At 56.6% G+C, this 23,207-nt stretch overlaps 1 protein-coding gene across 2 annotated transcripts; it reads right to left on the bottom strand.

Annotated features, from left to right (window-relative positions):
- Nucleotides 1-474: 474 nt before the first annotated feature.
- RARG (retinoic acid receptor gamma) lies at nt 475-21,883 on the bottom strand. 2 transcript variants are annotated; one of them, XM_045553884.1, is made up of 9 exons: nt 21,619-21,883; nt 17,239-17,564; nt 6,285-6,433; nt 5,929-6,070; nt 5,072-5,232; nt 4,686-4,862; nt 4,101-4,305; nt 3,477-3,635; nt 475-1,753 (listed from the first exon to the last, which is right to left on the bottom strand). In XM_045553884.1, the coding sequence occupies exons 2-9, from the start codon at nt 17,420-17,422 to the stop codon at nt 1,554-1,556; spliced, it is 1,377 nt and encodes a 458-aa protein (XP_045409840.1). In that variant the 5' UTR covers nt 17,423-17,564; nt 21,619-21,883; the 3' UTR covers nt 475-1,553. The 2 variants fall into 2 exon arrangements, with proteins under 2 accessions (XP_045409840.1, XP_045409841.1); XM_045553885.1 differs by lacking the exons at nt 17,239-17,564; nt 21,619-21,883 and adding an exon at nt 10,727-11,754.
- Between the last annotated feature and the right edge of the window lie 1,324 nt (nt 21,884-23,207).

The following is a 23,207-nucleotide window of genomic DNA, read 5'->3' as shown; positions in this document are numbered from 1 at the left end:
TTGGGGGGGAATGGAGGTCAGGGGTGAACATGGGTCACAGAGGGCGGCACAGCTCACTGGGTGAGGGGCTGCTATAAAACAGAAACACAGTAGCTTCTCTTCTAGGCCCAGAAACCCTCATGAGAACCAATGAAACCTCAACGGACCCCCTGCCCAGAGAAGGGCAGATATGCACATGTGCATGCCTGGACCGGGGATGGGCTCAGAGACTGCTGACGGCCGTTCATGCCTTGCCAGGGGCCCCCAGCGCCCAACATAGAACCCACCTGGAGGCTGTGGGAGGCCTGACCAGTTGGGGTGCCCTGTGGGCTCCTCCACTCCACCCCCCATCCAGGCACATTTCATCCTGTTTTCTCTGTGCCCTTAAGAAAACTGCAAGGCCCACAGAGGAGGAGCTGGCCCTCCTCCCTCAGCGTCCTCTCCAGGTCAGCCGGTTATTCCGCGTGCCACCTCCTAGAGGGAGCCACATCCCACGAGTTTCCATCACTTTATTTTGCAAAAATAGAAAACTCAGCAATATGCAATACAGCGGGGTGGAGGGGAGATGTAAACAGAGGGGAGGGGACAGCACCCTGACCCCCCCAGAGAAAAAGGGGAGCCAGTGGGAATCTTATTTGGCAGCTAAATACAAACTGGGGATTGGAGGAAGGGAGGGGTCACAGGGGCCCTGGGCTCCCCCACCCAAGACCCCTGGAGGAAGGGGTCAATTCCAGGGCGTAAACAAAAGCTAATAAATAAATAGAGGCTTCCTCTGGGTCAGGGTGGGATCAGCTAAGCAGCATCCCCCCTCCCTGGGCCAAGCTGCTCTTGGGGGTCAAGGGTGGAAGGCACTAGGGAGAAAGGGATTGCCCGGCCCCTCTGTAGTGTAGGAGCATCCCTGCCCTATGGCTGAGATGGGGGCAGGAGGAACCCAAAGCATGTGACGGGGCTGGGGGAGGGACTCAAATGGAGGGCACAGGGCAAACCCCACCCCCAAGCAAAGAGGTGTAGAATGGACCTGCATCTGTCCCTTTCACCCCAGAATGCAGGGCCCAGCCCGCCCCCACCCTGACCTGGCAGGAGAATGGGGCACAAGGGCAGCATGCACCCAGCAGGTGCATTGCACAGCATTAGGCACCAAGGGTAGGCGCAAGAGGGTGGGCTCAGCCCTCCCCCTTTGCCCCCCTTTTGGTCTCTAGTGTTCCTGTTTGCTCCCAGAGGCCCAAGCACCTGGCAGAGGAAGGGACTGTGGAATGGCAGGGTCTTCCTCCTGCCCTGGGGAGCCTAGGACCCTGGCATCTGAGGGGCAGTGCTGAGATTTTAGAGTCCAAACCCGGGCTCACGCCCCTGCCCTCTCTCCTGGTGGGAGCAGGGCAGGCCCCCGGGACTGGTGAGGGAGCCAGTTAGAGCAGGAAGGGGATGAACACAGAGGCACCCCTGAAAACTTTGGCAAAAACAAGGAGCTCATTGGAAGGGGTGGGGAGAGGGCAGAGCAGGTCCTCCCCCAGTCACTGGTGGTGTCTGGGAGATGGTCAGTCTGCTGCCTGGAGCCCCAACCCCCACAGTGGGGGAGGTCAGGGACCCTGGTCAGGCTGGGGACTTTGGCCCCCTTTGTCCTGGCCCCTGTGAACCTCATCCTCACTAGAGGCCTTGGGGTGGGGACCAGGCTGTGAAGAGTCATCCTCAAACATTTCGGGGTTCTCCAGCATCTCTCGGATCAGGGGAGGCATTGGGCCTGGAATCTCCATCTTCAGGGTAATAGCCCTTTCTGCTCCTGCAATGGAGAGGCAAAGAGGCTCAGAAGGACAGAGGCACATGGCCCTTGAAGCCACCTCCCTAATCTTCCTCAGCTGCCCTCTGATTATGGGGACTCACAGCACAGGCCTGTCACCTCTCTGTCCCCAGCTCACCCTCTCCCCACTAAGGTTTCTAGGTGCTGCTCCTCTGCCAGGAAGCTCTACCTGGTCTAATCTGCCAAGACTGACACCCACTCGTCCCATTCTTTCAGGCTGTCTATTCAAAGATTGCTCTGCGCACAACTTCCAGCCCCATTCCCCAGCCACCTCACCTCTAATGTCCAGAGCTTGCCAGTTTTCCTAGGCCTGTTTTTTATTTTTAAGGCAGAGTCTCACGAGGCTACAGTGCAGTGGCATCATCATAGCTCACCGGAACCTCAAACTTCTGGGCTCAAGCGATGTTCCCACCTCAGCCTCCCAGAGTGCTAGAATTACAGGCATGAGCCACCACACCTGGCCATCCTAGGCCTGTTCTTAATACATTTGTAACAATGGCTAATATTTACCAAACACTATATTGCAGGCATCCTTCTAAACCAGCACTGTCCAGTAGAACTTTCCGCAGTGTCGGAAATATCTGCTCTGTCCAGTACAGTAGTCATTAGCCATATGCGGCTATTGAGCACTTGAAATGTGACTACTGCAACTGCAGAACTGAATTTTAATTCAGCACAGTTCTAAGTACATTTTGTGTGTGTGTGTGTGTGTGTGTGTGTGTGTGTGTGTGTGTGTGTGTGTGTGTTTGCGCGCGCGCAATTAAGAGACGGGTCTTGGCCAGGCATGGTGGCTCACGCCTGTAATCCTAGCACCTGGAAGGCCGAGGCGGGTGGATCGTTTGAGCTCAGGAGTTTGAGACCAGCCTCAGCAAGAGCGAGACCCCATCTCTACTAAAAATAAAAAGAAATTATCTGGCCAACTAAAAATATATAGAAAAAATGAGCCAGGGCCGGGCGCGGTGGCTCACGCCTGTAATCCTAGCACTCTGGGAGGCCGAGGCGGGTGGATCGCTTGAGCTCAGGAGTTCAAGACCAGCCTGAGCAAGAGCAAGACCCCGTCTCTACTAAAAATAGAAAGAAATTATCTGGCCAACTAAAAAATATATATAGAAAAAAATTAGCCAGGCATGGTGGCGCATGCCTGTAGTCTCAGCTACTCGGGAGGCTGAGGCAGTAGGATCACTTAAGCCCAGGAGTTTGAGGTTGCTGTGAGCTAGGCTGACGCCACGGCACTCACTCTAGCCCGGGCAACACAGCAAGACTCTGTCTCAAAAAAAAAAAAAAGAGAAAGAGACGGGTCTTGCCGTGTAGCCCAGGCTGGAGTGCAGTGGATATTCATGGGTGTGATCATAATGCACTAAGCCTGGAACTGCTGGGCTCAAGTGATCCTCCCACCTCAGCCTCTCAAGCAGCTAGGCCTACGAGTACTCACCACTTTACATTGTACATAAACTCATTTAGTCCTTACAGTAACCTTATGAGGTAGGTGTAAGTACAGCCCAGTTTACAAACAGGAAAACAAGGTACAAAAAAATAAAAGAATTTGTCCAACATCTCCCATTTCTAGTATGAGGCAGAGCTGGGATTCTGATGTAGGTCGCCTGGTTCTCAGTCACTCTGTCCTTGTCTCTGCCTGTCCACCGGTCTGACCTGGGAGACTGGCAGCTCTGAGAAGACACAGAGGGGACGCTCACTCGGGACTAACCCTTGGTGCTGATGCCCCGGAGGTCGGTGATTTTCATGAGCATCCTCGGGAACATGTAGGGCTGGCTGGGCCGCCGGCGCCGGGCATAGAGCCTCAGGGCTTCCAGCAGTGGCTCCTGCAGCTTGTCCACTTTCTCGGGCTCCTCCAGGTCCATGCGGTCTATGGGGACAAGCACAGTGGAGTGAGAGGGGAAGGCAGAGATGGGGAGGACACAGTGACAGGTAGCTGATTCCCAACTGGCCTTGCCCTATGGGCGTCCAGGTCCCAAACTTTGTCCCATCAGCCCCTGCCCTGTTGTTCCTGAGCCCCACCCAGGCTATCTCCCCTGCTCTAAGCCCTGTACCTTCTCCCCTCAGCAAGGGGCTTTCTCTGGTAAATCATTCCTGCCAGATTCCTATCTCAGCACCGGTATCTAGGGTCTCCTCAGCTCCCCCGGCTCTGCCTCTTTTTTGTCCTATTTTCTAGGCTGCTGGGAAGCCTGTACAGGATCTGAGAAGTCTGTGGATGGCGCTAGGTGCAAAAATCCCAAGGGAAGAGACCACCACGTTTCCGGCGGAGTCAGAGATCAGGTGTGGAGTGTTGTGGGAACGGAGAGCAGGCAGACGCCAGGGGGCACCCCCGCACCTCCACAGATGAGGCAGATGGCGCTGAGCAGCCCTGTCTCTGTGTCATCCATCTCCAGTGGCAGGAGCTGCCCAGCAAAGGCAAAGACCAGGTCTGTGAGGGGCCCAAAGCCGGCATTGTGCATCTGGGTCCGGTTCAGGGTCAGCCCGTCGGAGAAGGTCATGGTGTCCTGTTCTGGGGTGTACCTTGTGCAGATCCGCAGCATCTGGAGGTGGGGGTGGGGGAGGGTTAGTGCTGTCTCTGGGGAGATGCTCCTATGGGTGTGAGGAAAAGAGGGAATGAGTGGAAAGCGAGGAGAAGGTCAGGTCCCCAGTGAGTGCAGCCTGAAGCAGGCATGGGGAGGAAGGCAGAGGTGGAGGATCTGAGGCTTGGGCAGGAGAGGTCCTGAGAAGTCAGGACGCAGGGTATTCAGGGTGTATGATCAGTCACAGGGGCAGGGGCTAAGACAAGAAGAGTTTAGGTAGAGGAGATCTGAAGAGTCCCAGATGGCAGGGTGGGATAAGGAAATCTTTGTATGGACCAAAGAACTGTTGAGGGTCTCACATGAGGGTCAAGCCGTAGCACGACCCACAGGGCCTAACTTACCAAGATGTCCAGGCAGGCAGCCTTCAGCAGAGTGATCTGGTCAGCAATGCTGAGCCCTGTGAAGCCAGGCAACCGCTTGGCAAATTCCACAATCTTGATGATGCACTTGGTAGCCAACTCACTGAACTTGTCCCACAGCCCCAGATCCAGCTGCACCCGGTGGTCTGCACTGGAGTTCTGCAGGAGGAGGGGTGGAAGGTTAGAGTGCAAGCTGCGGCCCACCTCTGGGGGCTGTCTTCTCTCAGCCAATACCCCAAGCTCTCCCCTCCATTCTGATGCTCTCTTTGTCCTCATCACCAGACCACAGCCTCCAACACAACCCACACCCATTCCCCCGACAACGTGAAGAGTGCCCTACCCTCTCTGGGGCTCTGCCCATTCCTCACCGTGGTGTATTTGCCCAGCTGGCAGAGCGAGGGGAAGGTCTCCTGATGGGCTTTGCTGACCTTGGTGATGAGCTCTTCTAACTGGGGGCTCAGCTCATAGCTGTCAGGTGACCCTTCTTCCTTCACCTCTTTCTTCTTCTTGTTCCGGTCATTCCGCACAGCTTGAGGGTGGAGGCGCAAGGAGAAGGTCAGGACCCTTGGAGTCTCGCTTTGGACATCCTCTCTTACCCAAATTTAATGTACTCAGTCCTTAGCATGAATATCTATTCCCTGGTACTCTAATCAATGCCTCAGTTTCCCTATCTCCTACATTAGCTCCTATTCCTAGGCTGGCTCTCCCCAGCCCCACCCAGGGCCTGCAACCCCTGCTCTCTCCCCAGGCCATTCGGCTCCATGTCTCCATCCTGCCCTTCCTGTCACCCTGCAGGAGCTGGAGGTTGGGGGGGGCAGGATATGCAGGCGGCAGGATATCCACTTATAGCCTTGGCAGCACAATGGGGGGGATAGGGGAGGGGCCACCCCAGATCCATCTCTGGCTCAGTCCTGGGAGCCAGAGAGGGGAGGGGATTGGCAAGTCTACATCCCCAATTTCCCCATGAAACAGGGGGAATGTGAGGCCTTAACCCCTATTCACCCATTCAGAGGAAGGGTTAAGCTCCCAGAGAGGGGAGAATGGGAAAGGGTGGGGCCTCCTGGGTGAATGGAGCTAATCAAATAGGACTGACCTGGGAGGAGGTAGCACCCCAAGAGAGGATAGGTCTCAGAGGTCAGGAAAGTGGGGGTGGCCAGAACAGAGAGGGTAGCAGTCCCAGGGTAGGACAGGAGTGCTCCTGCCCAGGCCAGGGATAGGAACCCACCTTCCTTGGACATGCCCACTTCGAAGCACTTCTGCAGCCGGCAGTATTGGCAGCGATTCCTGGTCACTTTGTTGATGATACAGTTTTTATCGCGGTGACATGTGTACACCATGTTCTTCTGAATGCTGCGGCGGAAGAAGCCCTGGAGTTGGGGGGAAGTGGAGAGTGCCACTGAAACAGGATGCTGGGAGTACCAGCCTCTCACAGGCCTTGCAGGATGCCCCAGGCCTGACCCAATTTCTTAACCATCTATGTGCAAAGCAGCCCTGTCCTACTCCTGGCATCTGTGTCCCTGGTATCTGATCTTACTCGGTAACTCTGGACCCCCAATCCGCCCACCCCCACCATGTACACACCTTGCAGCCTTCACAAGAGCTGACCCCATAGTGGTAGCCAGAGGACTTGTCATTGCACACGAAGCATGGCTTGTAGACCCGAGGAGGCGGAGGGGGCGAGGGCGAGCTGGGCACCATCTCCTCTGAGCTAGTGCTTTGTGTCTCCACCGCTGAGGGGGAAGCAGTGATGTGAGGGTCAGGGGAGAAGGACCCCATAGACCTCCAGGCCTCCTCATCATGCATACCCCATGGGCGCTTCTTCCTCCGGCCTACTGGTGATAACCATCACTCCCACAGTGCACTAGTTCCTGCAACCACGTACAGCCCACAGCAAACACTCCCAGAATCCCCTCAACAGCCACTATTACTGCAACGTGTTGTGAGTGTGACCCCCTACAGTCTGGCCAACTCCTCCACAATAACACCAGTCCTAGCCCTATATGACAGTGTTCAATTCTCCAAATTGCAGGCCAAGGCTATCCTGGAAATTAACTTCTCTTGGCCTTAGTTTCCCTAACAATCGAGTGGGTGGGTGGAAGGGTTAAGGCCCTGCACTCTGAACTGTGTAGTTGCTCCCTGTCACTTTTGTACATCCCTGTCAGGTAGTTTACTTCCCACCATCCTCCTCCCTGTGGGGCAACAGATCTGGGGATGGAGAGGCAATTACAGGCCACTTATAGCTGGCACCTGTCTGAATGACCTGCTGGGATACTCAGTAGTTAGAACAGGACCTCATATCTCAGGTAGTACAGGGTAGATAATCCTCAGGCTTTTCCCTCTCACACCAACCCCCAAATAACCACCAAAGTCCTTTTCCCCAGAAACCAGTGAGATGTGGAGCAAATGCGGCACAGCTATCGGGACAGTAAACCAGAGGACATGCAGGAGCCTTATCTCACACCTGAAGAACTGAGGCCAAGACGGGGGAAGTGACCAGCTCAGTGCCACGCTTCCAGTGGATGGTGGGGCCAAGGCTCTCAGGTCCTCTGATTAGATCTAAGTGGCCATGAGTCAGAGAAGCTGGGGAAGGGGAGACTGAGGTATTTGCTCAGATTCTCAGGGCTTGAAGCTGTTGGGAGTGTAGCAAACCAAGAAGTCAGGTGACAGTGGGTAAACAGGGCTGATGGGGGAGGGGACTTATCTCTGGACCCTCTCTGAGCCTGTCTTCACTCCTAAACTGCCTCCAAAGAAAATATCCAATTGCAGCTCAAAAGGGGTCTCAGCCCCACAGAGTTTGGGGAGGATACCCTCGCTCAGGAAGCTGCTGGGTATATCTGTGTGTGTGTGTGACAGGGAGAGAGAGAGAGTGTGTGTGTGTGTGTGTGTGTGTGTGTGTGTGATCTGCAGAGGCTAGGAAAATCTGTAAATTGCTCAACCTGTAGGACCTGTTGCCCACACCTAGAGGGCCCAAGTTAACATAAGAAATCCCTAAGAACCTCCTTAAGGAGTGTTGCATGTGCCCACCTCATGAGCACCTCCTTCTTTCTAACCCTCTGCAGGCCACCTGGTCAGAAGGCTGCCTTAGTGCAGCCCGAGAGGGGAAAGAATGCCCAGGATGCCAGGGTTCCAGGCTAGCTCCACACACCTCACAGGAGGGAAGACCTTCCCACACCCAACACACACACACACACACACACACACACACACACACACACAATTAGCATAAGAATCCTGCCGGAGTGAGATTCCTCAATGAAAAAGGAGAGGAGGGTAAGAAAGAAGGGTGCCAGGAGTCTATTCAAGACTTGGGGGAGTTCCAGGAGGGGCTGAGAGATGTGGGGAGGGCTGGAATGCCTTTCTGGGCCTCCCATCTTCAGGCCCACCACAGTGTCCTCCGAGGGCATGTGTTCTGCCCAAGGTCTGTGCATGGGGTGGTGCTCACTCTGGTGCTGACGCCCTCCCTGCCCACAGAGCACTGCCTCATTTCCTCTTTTGCGCAAGGACCTGGGCGCGGTCAGGCTGGCATCGGGCAGTGCCAGCCAATTATAAGACTGGGGGCTGTGGGGAGACAGGCCCAGGGGCAGCTTTTCCCATCTAAGTGGTACTGTCACACCCCCGCCCCCTGAACCCTAAAGTGCATCCCAGTGGCTCTGAGGTCAATCTTCATTCGGGCGGAGGCCCCCCGGAAAGCTAACTGGGTCTACTCCAATCTGATCCTCTGCCCAGCCCACAGCTGAGACCCCACCATCAGGATGCTACTCTTGGGCTAGGCAGGGGCCCCTGCTGGGGAGGAGGGGGGTGGGCTCTAGGTTTTTCTCCTTTTAAAGCCCAAATTGCTGAAATTGAGGAAATTCCTGGCCAGGCTGAGCGGAGCTTCAAACAAACTCTTTATAACCGGCTGTAAATGCTCCCAGCTGCGAGGCCCAAAGCTGAGCAGCCTAGACTCACAATCTAGCACACACCTCCTTGGAGACACACACTCTCTCTACAGGTCAACAACACACAGGGCAGCAAAGCAGGCATACTAACAATGTGCTCCTATAACCCCGACCGGATTCTGGCACAGGGGAACACACTGATGAGATAAAGACACGCTCCAGCCACACTGTGGAGGTAGATCTACAAGTCACCAAGGCACACAAGACACACAACACTTGGCTACACATTTACAAACGAACTGCTCTACCACCAGACAAACACCCCAGCCTGCCAGCACAGCACTAGGACACCAAATCCTCCAAACAGGCACAAACACACCATCCAGCCCTCCTCTCTAAGCGACTTTGCCTCTGAAAGTGTGTGGGGGCAGGCCTGAAGCTGGCTTTGTGTGCCCACCAGGACCCTAGAGGCCAAAACTACTGGTCCAAATTAAAATGCAAAAACACATAGCCAGTCAAGTCCAAGGGGCTTCCATGGACCTGAAAAAGGTCAGGATCCTTGCTGAGTTCCCCAAAACTCTTTCTGGAAGATTCTCTCCACCTCAGCACACCCCCCCCCAACATACCCCAATTCCCCATCCTATTGGGCAATGACAGGAAGGTTAAGAATTCACAGGGATTTGGTGCAAAGTAATAGTTCCATGCTTTTTCTGCCACTGAAATGGCAAACTTTTAATTCTTGCCCCACCCCACCCCAAAGTATGGTCTCCTGTCTGCCATCTCCCTCTTCCAGTCACCCAGTTGTTAAATCTGAGCAGCCCTGTCCTGGAACCAAAATACAGAAAAAAAAAAAAAAAAGAAAGAAAGAAAGAAAGGAAAAAGAAAGAAAAGAAAGAAAGAAAAAAAAATCCGAACTTGTAAACAGCGCTGCCGAGTGCCAAGGAGCGAGGCGCGTTGGCGGGGGCTCTGTGACCCGGCGTGCGCACTCCCCCAGCGCCCGCCGCCCCGCCCGCTGCCCGCCCCTTCCAAGCGTGCCCCCAGCCCCTCGTCCCCTGCCGGCCGCACCCGGGCTGCGAGTGCATCCCAGCCCCGGGTAAATTTGGGGGGTGTTCCAGGCTCCCCTCCCAGCCCCTACCCACACCCCACCCCCGCCAGGCACTGCGGCCCAGGCTTCAAAGCCGCCTCTCATCTGGACTTCATTTTTACTGCCTCTCAGTCCCCAGCTTTTTATTACTGCTCTGGAAAGGGGTTCCAGGGCCCCAGGCCTGGCATCTCCCATTTCACAGAGGGGGAAGATACACATTTGGGGACCCAGTAGTTGTAGTCCCCCTGCCGCTGTCACCTCTGGGCCACCCCCCACCACACACAAACTTTGCTTTAAACTTTTCGCTTCCTGCTGAAGTTCTGTGTTGGAGCCATAGGAAAAAGTCATCTCTCTGCATACAGCAGTGTACTTCTTTCCAAACGTTTCTTTTTTAAATTGGAGGCTGGGGGCAGAGCCCAGCGTTCTCCCTCTTGAATGCACAACCCCTTCGACTCTGGACAGGAACACACAGGACGCACTCTGGTACACAGCACTTTCCAAAACCGCCCCCGCAGCCACGCAGGGGCACACGCCCTCTCGGCCTCACGCCACCAACATCCCCACACAAGCCATGTGGACCTGCCAACGCTGTCGGAGGGCGACAGTGGTGGGGAGACCCCTACTCTCACATCCATACCACCTAGGCAAAGCGCCGCACACTCCAGGGATTCACAGGCTCTGCAAATAATATTTTTTATACTCCCAACTTTCCACATGGACTTTACAAACGCCACCCACGGTCCTGGGTGCCACATCCCTCCGAGGACAGGGACTTGAGGGCACGAACTACCAACACACCTCAGTCTCTCGCTATCCCCAGGAACTCTGGAGTGGCATCAACTACAGGTCTTAGCTAAACACCCACCATAAAAACCACACACTCCAAACATTACTGCACACACGCAAAGGAGACGCTGAGGCCCCCACGTTTAAAGGGCCAGTACCTCACATAGAAAGGGCCAGAATCTCCGCTTGCACCCCAGTCTCTTCCTTTACACATGAAAAGAGTAAGCCCAGCCTCTCTTGCACCCCACACCCTACCCCCGGGCTCGGGTACCTACATTGCAGACTGGCGGGTTGTGGCCAAGCAAAAGATTCAAGTCCGGCGAAACAGGAGCTGCCGGTGGCTCTACGCAGCAAGCCGGCCCCGGGCCCGGCCGCTCCGTACAGCCGTCGCGGACCCGGGGCAAACGTTTCCATGCAGTCGTACATCGCGACCCGGCTTGGAGGGAAGCTGGGTGCTAGGAACACCAAGGACCCGCAGCCGATTCCCCCTCCTCCCCCGGCGGCGCCCTGCTCCTGCAGGGGGGGAGGGGGAGGGCTAGCATAGGGCGCTGGGCTGCATGCGGAGTAAGGGGTGGGCGGGGAAGAGGGGGATCCCCAGCAGGGGAAAGGGATTGGGCGGGGCTCGAAGCCGGGGCTGCCGCTTCAGCCTGGGTCCAGCTCACTCTGGGCGCTTCGGCTGCTAGCACTGGGGAGACCTTTTGTAAAAGAGAAGCCCGGAGGGGTGGGGGGTGGGGCTTGGAGAGAGAAGGGGGCCGGGCACCAAGATGAGCAGAGCTGAGAGTGGAGCGCACACACATACACATACGTACACTCGCTCCGCGGCGCGCGCGCTTGCTTAGACACACACCGGTGCATGCGTTTATCTTGGCAGGCACCAAGCATTTGCAAATATGCAATAGTGCACATGCATGTCTGCATGCACATAAAATCATAGGTGCACACGTTTGTGCAACACACCTAGCTCGGGAGAATGCTTGCAAGCATACTTCCCACAGCCCAAAGGCTTTGCACGTATTTGCACTTAGGCGCGTGCCCAGGTCGGGGTTGGGGGAAGGAGTGGAGGAATCAAGCACAAGCATTTCATTCCATAGAGTTTTTCCCCTCCCCCCAACCCTCCTTTTTTCACACAAGTCAATACAGCGGTGTTAAGGATGACTGGGGAGAAGGGAACGTGGAGGTCCCTTGCGTGCGGCAGCTCTCCCAGAGCCCAGGACCTGCACCACCTCCACCCCTCTCATTCCCAGGCCTGGCTCCTCCCTCTCCCTCCGCGCGCGCGCTTCAGGGCCTAACAGTACATTCCTGCGGCTCGGCGCGCGCTGCCTCCTCCTTCCTTCCCGTTCTCCCCACCCCCGGTCCGAGGGCCGGAGCGCGCTCCCGCCGTGAACTCTCCGGGAACCCCCCTCGGGGCGGGTGGCCGGGCGCGCTCACCTCCTCCTGACCCGGCCCCGCCCCACCCCGCCCAGGCGGTCTCCAGCGCCGCCGCGGAGTCCCCCCGCCCCCTCCAGCGCTAGCGAGAGTCTACCCCTCCTAGTCCTAGCTGTCCTCCCTCCGCGGCGTCCCGGGCCGCCTCCCTCCAAGTCCCCGAAGCCCCATCCCGCACTGACACTTCCTAAGCGCCTCAACTGTCTCTATGCCCCTTCCTCGAACCTAACTTCACTTTTAGAGCACAAAACTAGCCCCCAAACTGTCCCTACAGTGCCAATTGTGCCTCAGATGAAACTGCCGTCCTGAGTGCCAGCTCCCCTCCCCCAGCGTTTCTACGGTGCCAACTGCCCCAAAGTGCCCAGTGCCCCCCTCGGCAATAACTGCCCCTCCTCCCTTTCAGTGCCACACTGAGTGCCCCTCCAAGGGCCGCCACACTGCTCCCTTGGTTGTCCCTTCCGGCACTGAGCGCCCTCGCCCGGCGGAGAAGCGGGTGAAGGGGGCGGAGGTTTGGCCACGTCAGAAGTTTGCCCTTGCCCGGCCGGGCCGAATCGGGGACCCTGGCCCCGGGACAGCGCCAGCGGCGGCGACTCCCGGAAACCGCCCCCTCCCCCGCGCCCCGCCCGCCGGCCGCCCGGCCGCCTGGCGGGCCGGCCCAGCCGGCTCTGTCAGCGCCGCTCACACGGGGAGCGCCGGGGGAGCGGGAGCGGCGCCCGGCCCGGCCCCTTCCCCCGCCTGGCGGCTGTGGCTGGGCCAGGGCGGGGCGCGCTTTTCTAAGAATCTGTTGTACCGGGTGGGGGGCGCACTGGGGTGCTGCAGGAGTGGGGCGCCTTTTGGAAGAATACAGCAGGAAGGGGTGCCACAGTAGGCGAGGGAAGGCGGGCGCGGGGGAGGGGCCAGGGTGGCTGCTAGGGACGGGGGTGGGGGTGAAGGCTGGGAAGTAGAGCCTGACTTGTGGATAGGGGGGACTCGGGGTGGCAGGGCTGACTAGGGGGCTTGAAGCAGGGAAAGAGAGGGAATGTAGTGCTCTTTCCAACCCAGTGTGAGCTTCTCCCTTGTGACCCAACCCCAAGTACCCCATTTCTGAATCTAGCTAACCCAAAAAAAGATAAAAGAAAAAAAAGGGGGATAGGTTTCTGAATCCGAATCTGGCCAGCGGCAATAAAAAAATCAATTAAGTGCAAAATGGGGAGTACCCCAAAAACAAGGGGGAAGGAGCCTTGATTAGTCAACTTCAGGCTGTCAGGCCCCCCCTTCCCCCTCCGAAATCCGAAAGGTCCCAATTAAGTCAAGCCTGCCTGGTTGGTAATTAGAACCAGAAGTGGCCAGGCCAAAGGGAGGGGGGTTGGGAGGAGGGCACAGGAGGAGTAGGGGGAGGGCTCCAGGAAGCCATGAGTCCTCACTAGCCCCCCTTTCTCTTCACCAGATACACCCCACTCCTGATCACCCCATCTGTATCTGCTTCCCAGGCATTGAAGGGAGAGGGGCCTTAGGACCAGGCATTAGGGTGTTAGGTCCACCCTTCCCATCAACCCCAACCCCCCATTCTAGACAGACAGTGCAGCCTTGGGGAGAATGTAAGAGGTTGGGGGATCTAGTGCCCCCTCTTTTCCCCAAAGTACCCCCAGCCCTTATTGCAGCAATTAGACCCATTAGCCTTCTAGCATTTCATGGGAACCAGATGTTCTCCGCCAGCCTGGTGGGAGTATAAGGGGGGCTGCTGCCTGACTCACCCCCTTCCCTCTGAGCCCCACCACCAGGGCACACCCCCTCCCAGCTAGAGCCCCACAAAGGCATGCCCCAGAAGCAAAGAGGAGTGTACTCCTCCTCCACTACCAAGGCCATATAGCACTGGGATTCTTGCATTGTCACCCCTCAGAGCCCCTACCACCCTGGCAAGGATGAGTTTGGCCAGGACAAGCAGGAGTGGGGAGGACAGCTAACTCCTTATGCACGCCTCCTTTTCCCTCCTCCTGCCACCTTCTGGATGGGGCTTGAGGATAACTGGCTCTGATTTCCTCATGCTAAATTCTCCCTTTTTTCCAAAACCCTCCCTCAAAAAACTGAAAAGAGGGCATTTCAAAGTAAAGCAGGCCCTGCCCAAAAGGGTAAGTCGGGACTTAGGAGTCCCACCTGAAGAGCAAAGGGAGGGGCTCTCTGGAGGAGGGGGCAGCAGAAGAAGCGGGAGAATGGGGAGGTGTGAATGCAGGACGCGGCCCAAGGCAGGACGTGAGGAGTGAGGAGCGCTGGGCAGGATGGGGGCTGGGACCGGGTAGGGGGCCAGGAGGGGGGGTGCAGCCTGGGCCCCAGCGGCGGCGGCTTGCCCGGCTCCCCCCACCGAAGAGGTTTCCTGTTGCAATCAAAGCCCCGTTTGTGTCGGCCTGGAGCTGGAGCTGGAGCCGAGGAGGAGAGACCGGGGAGGGGAGGAGAAAGGAGGCAGCGACTGGGGCTTTTTCCTGGAGCTGCCGTCTGTCCGCTCACCACCCTCACTGCCTGCTTGTTCTCCTTGCCTGTGTCTGTGCCCTTCTGCCTTCATAGCTGTCCCTCATCTTGTTCAGTTCTGTGAGTCTCTCTTTTTCAGTTTCTTTTAAGTATTAATAGGACTTTTTTTCTCCCTGTGCCAGCCTGCCCTCAGTTTCTCCATGTGACTTAGTGTAGTGAAGTCTGGACTCCTTGTCCTAGGGACAATGGCCCCATGGCCTGGGCAGTGTCACCAGGTTCAGAGGTCACCTGGTCCTCAGGGCTACAGCCGTCTCCTCAGGAGGGGGAAGAGGGCAAGGCTTCCCTTCCCACTCTTCACACTGTGTTCCCTGAATGAAGCAAATATACAGCACACTGGCATTCACAAACATAGAGCTACACGGGGACACAGACACAGGGGTTTCGTGCACATGCATGAACATACACACACACACCCCGCTCTGCTTCCCACGTGCACAGGCCTGTGCTTGCCTGGGCAGCACACTCTCCCCTCACGTCTCCCCTCCTCTACGCAGTTCTGAGACACCCGCCTCACCCCTTCAGGCCCCTGAAGAGCCCCAAGAGGTGGTGCAAGACTTCCCTTCTCTACAAAGATGTCCCCAAGTTGCCAAGGACCCAGCAATATGCTCCAAAAGCCAGCCCCAGGGAGAAACGCCAGAGTCCTTCACAGACCACCTCCTGTCTCTTATTCTGTGTGAGAAAGGGGCTCTGTAGACTAAGAGAGAGAGGGTGATCAGAGAGGCACAGACTCAGAGTGGATGTGGCTTTGGCATCAACTCTAGGCCTCTAATCTCTCTCCATGGTATGGTCTCAACCAAAAAGGGACATCAGGTCAGAGAAATGAGAGAGGGCGCTGTCTCACCCTTGGGCCACTCTCCCACTCTGGGAACTTTCCCGACTCCAGGATCCTTTCCTCCTGGCTCTGGCTCCCTCTGAACTCCCATTAGGTGCTGCATGCCCCACCTCCACTTCAGCTGTGTAGGGACCCACCTCCAAGCCTTCTCCTCCCCTCCCTCTCCTGCCACCTCCCTGCCCAGACCTGTCCCTCAATGCTAGCCTAGCCACACCCTCCCCAGCTACCTGTCCTGGTTCTGCCTCCTTCCTTGGATTTCTCCTTTCAGCCCCCTTCCTTCAGCACAGCCCTTGGGAATGGATCCCAGCCTGACCACTTCCCCTACCTTGACCTCACTTTGAACCCTGACCTTGATCTCAACGTGTCCAAGGCACAGGGGCAAAAGGAGAACTTCCCTGGGGAATGGCTTCTAGCTCTCAGCATTCTCCCCACTGCCACTCTCTTTCTCCTCTCCTTGGTTACTCCAGCTCCTTTAGTTGCCTCTCCCAGAACCTGAGAAAATCAAATCCCAAGAGATTAAGTCCTACGGTTCTCTGCAAGAAATATATTTATGTGGGGAGGGTGGTTCCTTTCCACTTCTCCAGGCCCCTAGGACAGATTCATGGAGTGAAAATGAGGTAGGGGGAAGCCCAGCTGAAGGTTCCAAAAAGGGGGCTTTGTACTCTCTTGTTCACCTGCATGCCACTCAAATAACCCCTGTTGGGCTACAGACATGCCACCAGCAGGCCTCACCAAACACCAGACACACCGTCAGCAGCCCTATTAAATACCTCCTCGCTCCTCACACTGAGTCTTTGTTGTACACACTGGAATTCTGCATATGAGCAGAGTCTCAGGGAGATGCTGCACACACACACACAACTGCATAAGGTCTGGACACACACACACACACCTTCTCCAGATGAGCACACTCTTTCCAGTGGCGCTGCCAGCCCAGTCTAGTCACCCCTTTCACATACACACAACCCTCTGAGTGCCCCCTCCTGGAGGCAGGGGCTCTTCCCTTCTACCCCTGTCTCTGAGCTGGTGGTGCTAGAAGGATATGTCTTTACCTTTTGTCATTTCCTCTCCATCTCTGTCTCTATCTCTGTCTGAGATTGCTTCTCTCCCTCTCCCTCCCTCCTTCCCTCTCTCACATGCTAACCCTTTCTCACATGCTGGGCCCAGTAGCACAGCCCTCCAGTTCATGGTCACCCCCACCTGTAATGGTCTGGCCAGGAGGGACAACTACCAAGTGGGAGGAGAGGGGTCCCAGAGGGAGGAGGAGAGACCCAAGCCTTGCCTGCTGTCAGCATTCAAAGGCTTAACCCAAGGAGGGCAAGCCTGGGGGACAAGTAGGGATCTGCGCAGCATGTGGGCACCATGCCAGACCTGGAGGCAGGAGAGGAGTCCAGAACCCACATGGCTGGAGGAGAGGATGCTTCTGGAACACCCCCTGCACCTCTCCAGATTACTTATGGTACAAGAGGCACCTTCTTTGTGGCTGTTCCCATTGTTTCCAGAACCAAGGAGAGTCTCCTGACCCCACACATCCTTGGGCACCTGGCACTATATTTCTTCCCTCTTTTTGCAGCCTCCACATAATTCAGAACAATTTCACCTCTTGATTACAGAGCCAGCTGACCGGCCTTCCAGACTCCTGCTTCCCAGCCTGGCTCCCCATCTCCCATCTGCATGCAGGCAGCAGCCTTAGACTGCACCAGACCCACCCTTGGCTGCCCACACAAAGGTGCTCCTCTCTGCTAGTTGACTAGCTCAGGAGGCAGTTTTAGACCCTCCAATTTTAGGCCCGCTACCGACTTATACTATTTGAGCAAGAAAAGTCTCATTTGTACACTTCCATTTAGTCTACATCCAAACCCCCTCCTCACCACCACTCCCACTCTCCATTACTCACCACTACTCCATTAGACCAAACCCACATCCCCTGCCTGCCTTCCTAACTGGGGTGCCAATTTTCTACACCATCCACCCTCCAAATGCCCTCCTTGTTTCGATTTGCCCTCATCCCCCAAGATCCCTGAGACTCACACAAAGAGGCCATCTCCTTGGGGAGGTCAGGCTGGCCCAGGCCCCGGAAGCTAGGACTCAGCATCTCAAAAGGTGGAGACCCTCTGAGTGCCCCTGGGAAGGCGAAGGGGAAGCCTGCCCCTGGGTAGCCAGATCCAGGCCCCAAGGCACCAGCTGCAAAGAGTCGCTCCTTATTGGTGGCCATGGCAGCTGCGGTGTGGGAGTCCCCAGAGGTCTGCACTGGGCGGGGGAGGTCTTCAGCCACAGCCCCCGCCCATGCCCACTGTCCTGGCCTGGGAGGCTCCGTGCCCACCCTGCCTGGCCTGCCCAATGGGTCTCCAAGAATCCTAGGGAGAAAGAGAGGGAAAGGAAAGGTGAGAGCATGATCACTCTGAGGTTTCAAGCCCCATGACCCTCTCCCAGTTGGGGTCTTCTCTCTGTGCTGCTGGGGTTTACACTGCCCTGGCTCCAGCCCGTGCAGTATGGTAGAAGGGGCAGGGCAGGGGGTATCCAGGCTCTGAGACACTCTCTAGATTAGCTCCAGGGAAGGGTAAACTGAGGTCCCAAGGTGCAGGATGGTCTGAGGACTTCTGGGGAGAGGACTCCTAGACTGAGAAGTGATCATGAAGCCCAGCTGGGCTAGACATTTGGCTCCACCCCGACATCAATCCTGTGAAGTAGGAATTATTAATATGATTCCCGTTTCATAATGAAAATGAGGTTAAGTGACTAGCTTAAGGTCACATGGTTAAAAGCAGTGGACCCAAGATTCAAACTCTTTACCACCCTGGAGAAATCGAACATGCCTCTGTTATGACTCTGGGGCCCTATGCCTCTGGAGAGGAGAACAGTGCCACGGTGAGGAGCACGGACTCTGGAGCCAGACTACGTGAATTGACATGCTCTCCACTTGCCGGCTCTGGGACTTCGGGCATGCTACTTAATCTCTCTGTGCCTCAGTCTCCTCATATGTCATTTGGGAATAATAATAGGGCCACTTATCATAGGTAAAGTATTAAGGATAATGTAAGGCACCCACTAAACGCTATGTAAATGTATCATTATTTCTCTTTATACCTTCTTTTCCTCCATACCTATCTTTTAATTAGCATTTCCTTCTGTCTTCCTCAATACTCCTTCTTCCACTTTCCCCTCCCAAGTCTTTCTCTGTCGGCAATTACCCTCACTCCCTAACCCCTCTTGCACCTTCAAATCCACAGGTGCTGATGGAACCCTCCCCACGCACCCAGTATGATGCCAGGGAGCTCCTCTCCTTGTCCTCAGCTTACTTTGCTTCTCCGCCTTCTTTTCTTTCTCATCTCTGGGCTCCCTGCTTTTGGGAAGCTCTCCCTGCATCCTCTCCTCCCCAAATGTAGCCTTGCCTCTGAGATTTTAAACCTGAGCCCAGGGGGAGGGCAAGGGGAAGGAGGCAGAGAGAAGAAATGGGAATCCTAGGACTAGGCAGGCAGGTGGTTCCTCTCCTGATCCTCTGACAAGGGAAAGGTTGGCTTTCCCAGGAGCCCCAGAACTGCCCACCTCCCTAGGGAGTTAGTCGGCTGGGGAAGGAGAGTCACCCTGGCCTGGGCACCTCCACCAGCCAGAACCACAACAGACTGATATGAAGAAGGGCAGAAAAGGACCAAGACAGTAAAACCCAGACAGACTACAGGGTGCAGGGTGGGCGGGCCCAGAGGTAGGTGAGGGGTATTTCTGCATCTCTTTCCATCAGTATTTGCTTCTCAATCTTTGTACCTGTGCTATTTTTTTTTTTTTTTCCTATCTCTCATCTACCTTGGCCTTCAAGCCCCTGAGGGTAAGTGGTCATGGAGGTATAGGAACTCAGACTCCAACACCACCACTTCGCACTTAGCCCTGATGCATGAAGCTGCCCCTCACCAAGCACCACGCATACCCCTAGCACCCTCAAACTCTTTAGCCCCATGTCTCCCAGGCCCTGAAAGTCTGAGCTCTAAGCCCTCAGGGTCCCTCTCCTTTTCCTTCCCCTCTTCCCTGAAGTCCTCAACTCCAGTTAGGCCCAGGTGGAGCCAGGAGTCCAAGGGCCCCTGAGGCCCCTGGGTCACAGCTCAACTGGCCAGGCCACATTCCAGGTAGATTAACCCCTCCAATGCCAAGGGTGAGAAGCTACTAGAGGTCACCCCAACCCCCATGTTCCCCAGACTTGGCTTAGACTGGGAACAGGGCCTAAGGAACAGGGCTTTAGCCCTCCTTATCCATGCTTCTCACCTACAAATGGGAAACTGAAACCTGCGAGTAGGGCAGGAGGACTTGGGGGGGGGGGGTCCCACAAAGAGATGCTCAACTCCTGGTCCTTACCAAGGAGTGAGACTGGAAATGAGCCAAGGACAACCCCACTCTCCCTGGCCTTCCTCCTGTTTTGCCCTAGAGAAGGGGATTGGGAGTTGAGTAAAGAGGAAAGGGTCAGAGATTCCTCCCATTTCTGAGCTCTGGTCCTCTGTCTTGGCTGGGAAGAGAAGGGAAGGGTCTTAAATCCAGGGTAGAGGAATGGACCAAGGATTTGAAGGCAGTGCAGAGTAAAAGGAAACCCTAAACTAGGGCCCCAGATGCCTTGGTTCTTTGGGGGACCAGTGGAAGGGAGAGAACACTTTTCTCCTCCCAAGATGCCACCTCAGACGGTAGGGCGGGGGGGGGATGACCGAGGGGAAGGGGGCTCTTACAAAGCTGCTTCTCTTAGAGCTGAGGTGGAGTTGAGGGGAGGGCATGGATGAAGGGGGCTGCCGGATGGAGGGGGGGTAAGTCTCCCTGTTGCCCTGCCCACTCCAGAGCCTGGAACAAAGCTGCTCTTGTCGGCTGCTCTCCACCCGCTGCCCCCCTCCCCTCTGTATAAACACGACCACCTTTTTCCATGACCCCATCTCCAGCCTGGGCAGAGAACCCAGGCATCCTCTGCTCTAGCCTGGGCCCCCAGCCTGCTTGCTCCCCAGGAGGCAGCAGTGGGCCAGGTTTCCCTGGCTGCGTGCCAGCCTTAGGGGAGTCCAGACCCTTGAGTCTCCACCTCTCATCCCCAGGTGCCCTCCCTCCACCCCACTAGCCCCAGGGAGGGGCAGTGCCCAGGAGGCAGGCAGGCAATGCCAGTGGAATGTGTGTGGGCATCGGAGGGCACGGGCAGGGTGGGGCAGGGGGGGAACTGGAGGTGCCAGTTAGGTGGCTTTCTGAGCCAGGGGGGGGTGTGGGGGGGCGTGCCCTGTGCTGCCTACCAGGTTCTAAGCCACAGAGTGTGCGTGTGCGTGTGTGTGTGTGTGTGTGTGTGTGTGTGTGTCTATTTGGGATACCCAAGCCCCAGGCACCCTGTACATACTACCCCCCTCCCCTGTCTTCTCTCTACTTGCCTCAAGGATAGGGGACACTGGCTGTGGTCCTCAACCCCACTTCAGCATCTGAAGAGTGACCTTAAGGACAGGAGCCTCAGACTTGTGGATTGGGATGCCAACTGCCCAGGACATGAGAGTTAGAGAAGGACAGTCATCTCAGCTACTTATCTTACACTATAGACCCCTACTCAGGCTCCCCTGTCCCTACCACCACCAACAACTATGCATATTCTTACCCTCTGGCTGCCTGCTGAGAGACTCCCTCCTACATACTGGGTCAGATTGAGGGGACTGGGCTGTAACTGCTAAAGACAGAGAAGCAATGGGACTCCGGGAGTAGAATCCTGGGTCCCTGTCCCAGTCTTCCTGCTCTTCCTTCATTCCATTTGGGATTCCCCTCAAGAATACTCCAGAGGAGCCCCCCACCTTGGCTGGAGGGAGCCAAGACTCACACACCTGTGGCTGGGGACATGTCAGAGGGAATCCTGAACGGGCATGCCAGTTCAAGGAAACTTCACAGATCCCTCTCCTGTCCACTTGTCCCTCCAAACTCCTAGACCCAGAAGGCCAGGATCACTTGCCTCTAGACCCTTTCCTGGCCCTTCTGATGTCCAAGCTCTGCCGTTCCATTGGGGAAGGAGGAACTTGGATCAGCCTGGAACATAGAATCCACCCCTCGCAGCCCCAGGGGGGTGGAGAAGGGGGCAGTTAGGTTGTCTCTCCCCACAGGAGGGAACCCTGTCTTCCCTCACATTCTCAGCACAAAAGTAGGATAAATGCCCCCTGGCTGAAGACTCTTCCACATATGTTCTCCCCTACTAGTCACCAAAATGAAGGGCAGATAATCCAGCCCATTCCCATTCCCTTCCCACATGAGGGTTGACCCCAGTCGGGGCAGGAATCCCCACTCAAGCCCAGCGGACAGCCTGACCAGCCTCGGGAGGGAGGGAATAAAACTGGTGTCGCTCCTCAGCGCCCCCTCCCCCAGCCCACCTCACCGGGGGACCCGGGCGTCCGCGGGCGGGCGAGCCAGTTTCCCCGCCTGACTCACCTGGAGTGGGAGGGAGGGGGAAGGGAGGCCGCGGAGCCCCGAGGTCCCGGCGTCGGGCGGTCTCCGGGATGGAGCGTCGCAGTGTCAGGGGCTCCCGGTAATGGGGGGCTCCGGGGGGGGCACGGCTCTAGGCTGGGACTGTCCCGGGGCCTCTAGGAGCCCGCCCGCCCACGTGACCGCCCCAAAATATCCGACACATTTTCTCCCAAACCGCACACTGACTCTGCAGGCGGGGACACGGAAAATATTTTCTTTCTTTTTCTCCCTCTCCACCCCCCCACCTCCCTCCCTGCCCGGCTCCCTCCTCCCCCTCCCGCCCTCGCTCCTCCCTCGCCTGCCGCCTGCCCCTGCCCGGCTCCCTCCTCGGTGCCCTGGGGCTGGAGGGATGGGGGGCGGGAGGGGGCGGGGCGGCCCGGGACGCCTGGGTTTCTGCCCCTCCCATTTGCTGGGCTTCCGTGGCTCCATCCCATGGGAGGCCGGCAAGGCTGGCAGAGGAGGTCACTGTCCTGGCCCCGTGATGCTGGCACTTTTCCCCTTCCTGCCATTTGGGGGGACTGGCTGAGTTGTCTCTGGCCAGGCTGTGGTTCTTGGAGGCCAGTCTCTGGTGCCTCCCCAAGGTAGGCAATGAGGGCTGTATCCATGTCCTCCCAGGGGTGAAGTGATGGGGCAGGAGTATGCTACACCAGATGCCACTGTCATTACCCTTCGCTTAGATTTCACCTGCAGGTCAAAGTAGTCTCTCTTTCCCCTTGCCTACCCCAGACAGTCCTTGGGTCCCAGGAGCACACTGGTTTTGCTATGGGGGATTGTGAGGGTCCTGAGGCCTGGCTCTTCCCTCTCATTCTGCCTGAGTAAACTCCAGGAATTAGCACGCCTGGGTCCCTGGCTGCCAATGTCGTCTCCACCTTTAGGCTTGGATTTGGAGGGGGAGACGCTGGAGAGGAGGGCAGAAGGAACTGCAGCTGGGAGTGGGAGGAGCCTTGGGCTGGGTGTGAGGGAGAAAGCCCAGGCAAGAGGGTGTGTGTCTGCCTCAGCCAGCACCAGCCTGCCTGCCTGGTAGATGCGCCACGAATGTTGTTGACTCTGGGTCTGTGTGTGTGTGTGTATGTGTGTGCATGCGTGTGACTCACATGTCCAAGAGTGCCCAGAGGCAGTGTCTGTGTCTGATGGGGACATTACTTGACTTTAACATAATCAACACAGATCCGACTCTCAACCCTAGACTGAGAACCCAGTTGTTCTCTCCTACTGAGTACAGAGGGAGAGAAAAGAAGGGATCTGAAGTCCAATCTCTGTGCAGACATCCCAAACACTTCTGCAAGGATTGGGGTTGGGAGTGTGAAGGAGGAAAAGGCGGGCATTATAGGGGCTGGGCCAGGCTGGCAGGCTGGAGAAATGTACCCAAAGAACCTTCCTTCCCCAGCAACACTCAGAGTGGCCAGCACCTGGGACATGGGCTTCTGGGTCACATCACTTTTTCTGTACTGGAATTACTCTGCTCTGTCCTCACTGCCACCCTAGGGGCCAGGTGTCCTCCCTCCCGGGAAAGGCCACTTTTGGTGGCCAGAGTCAGGTGAAGGAGGGGGGAA

This window comes from Lemur catta, chromosome 6 (genome assembly GCF_020740605.2).
Source record: "Lemur catta isolate mLemCat1 chromosome 6, mLemCat1.pri, whole genome shotgun sequence".
Taxonomy (NCBI): Eukaryota; Metazoa; Chordata; class Mammalia; order Primates; family Lemuridae; genus Lemur; species Lemur catta.
Note: the sequence above shows the minus strand (reverse complement) of the source record. Positions and strands in the feature narration are given on the sequence as shown.

Excerpts from the sequence above, each read along its gene's own strand:
- RARG (XM_045553884.1), bottom strand. The coding sequence starts at position 17,422 with ATGGCCACCAATAAGGAGCGACTCTTTGCAGCTGGTGCCTTGGGGCCT. Across the intron at positions 6,071-6,284 it reads GCTCTTGTGAAGGCTGCAAG|GGCTTCTTCCGCCGCAGCAT; the intron begins GTGTGTACATGG and ends CCCCAACTCCAG. Across the intron at positions 1,754-3,476 it reads CCGGGGCATCAGCACCAAGG|GAGCAGAAAGGGCTATTACC; the intron begins GTTAGTCCCGAG and ends TCTCCATTGCAG.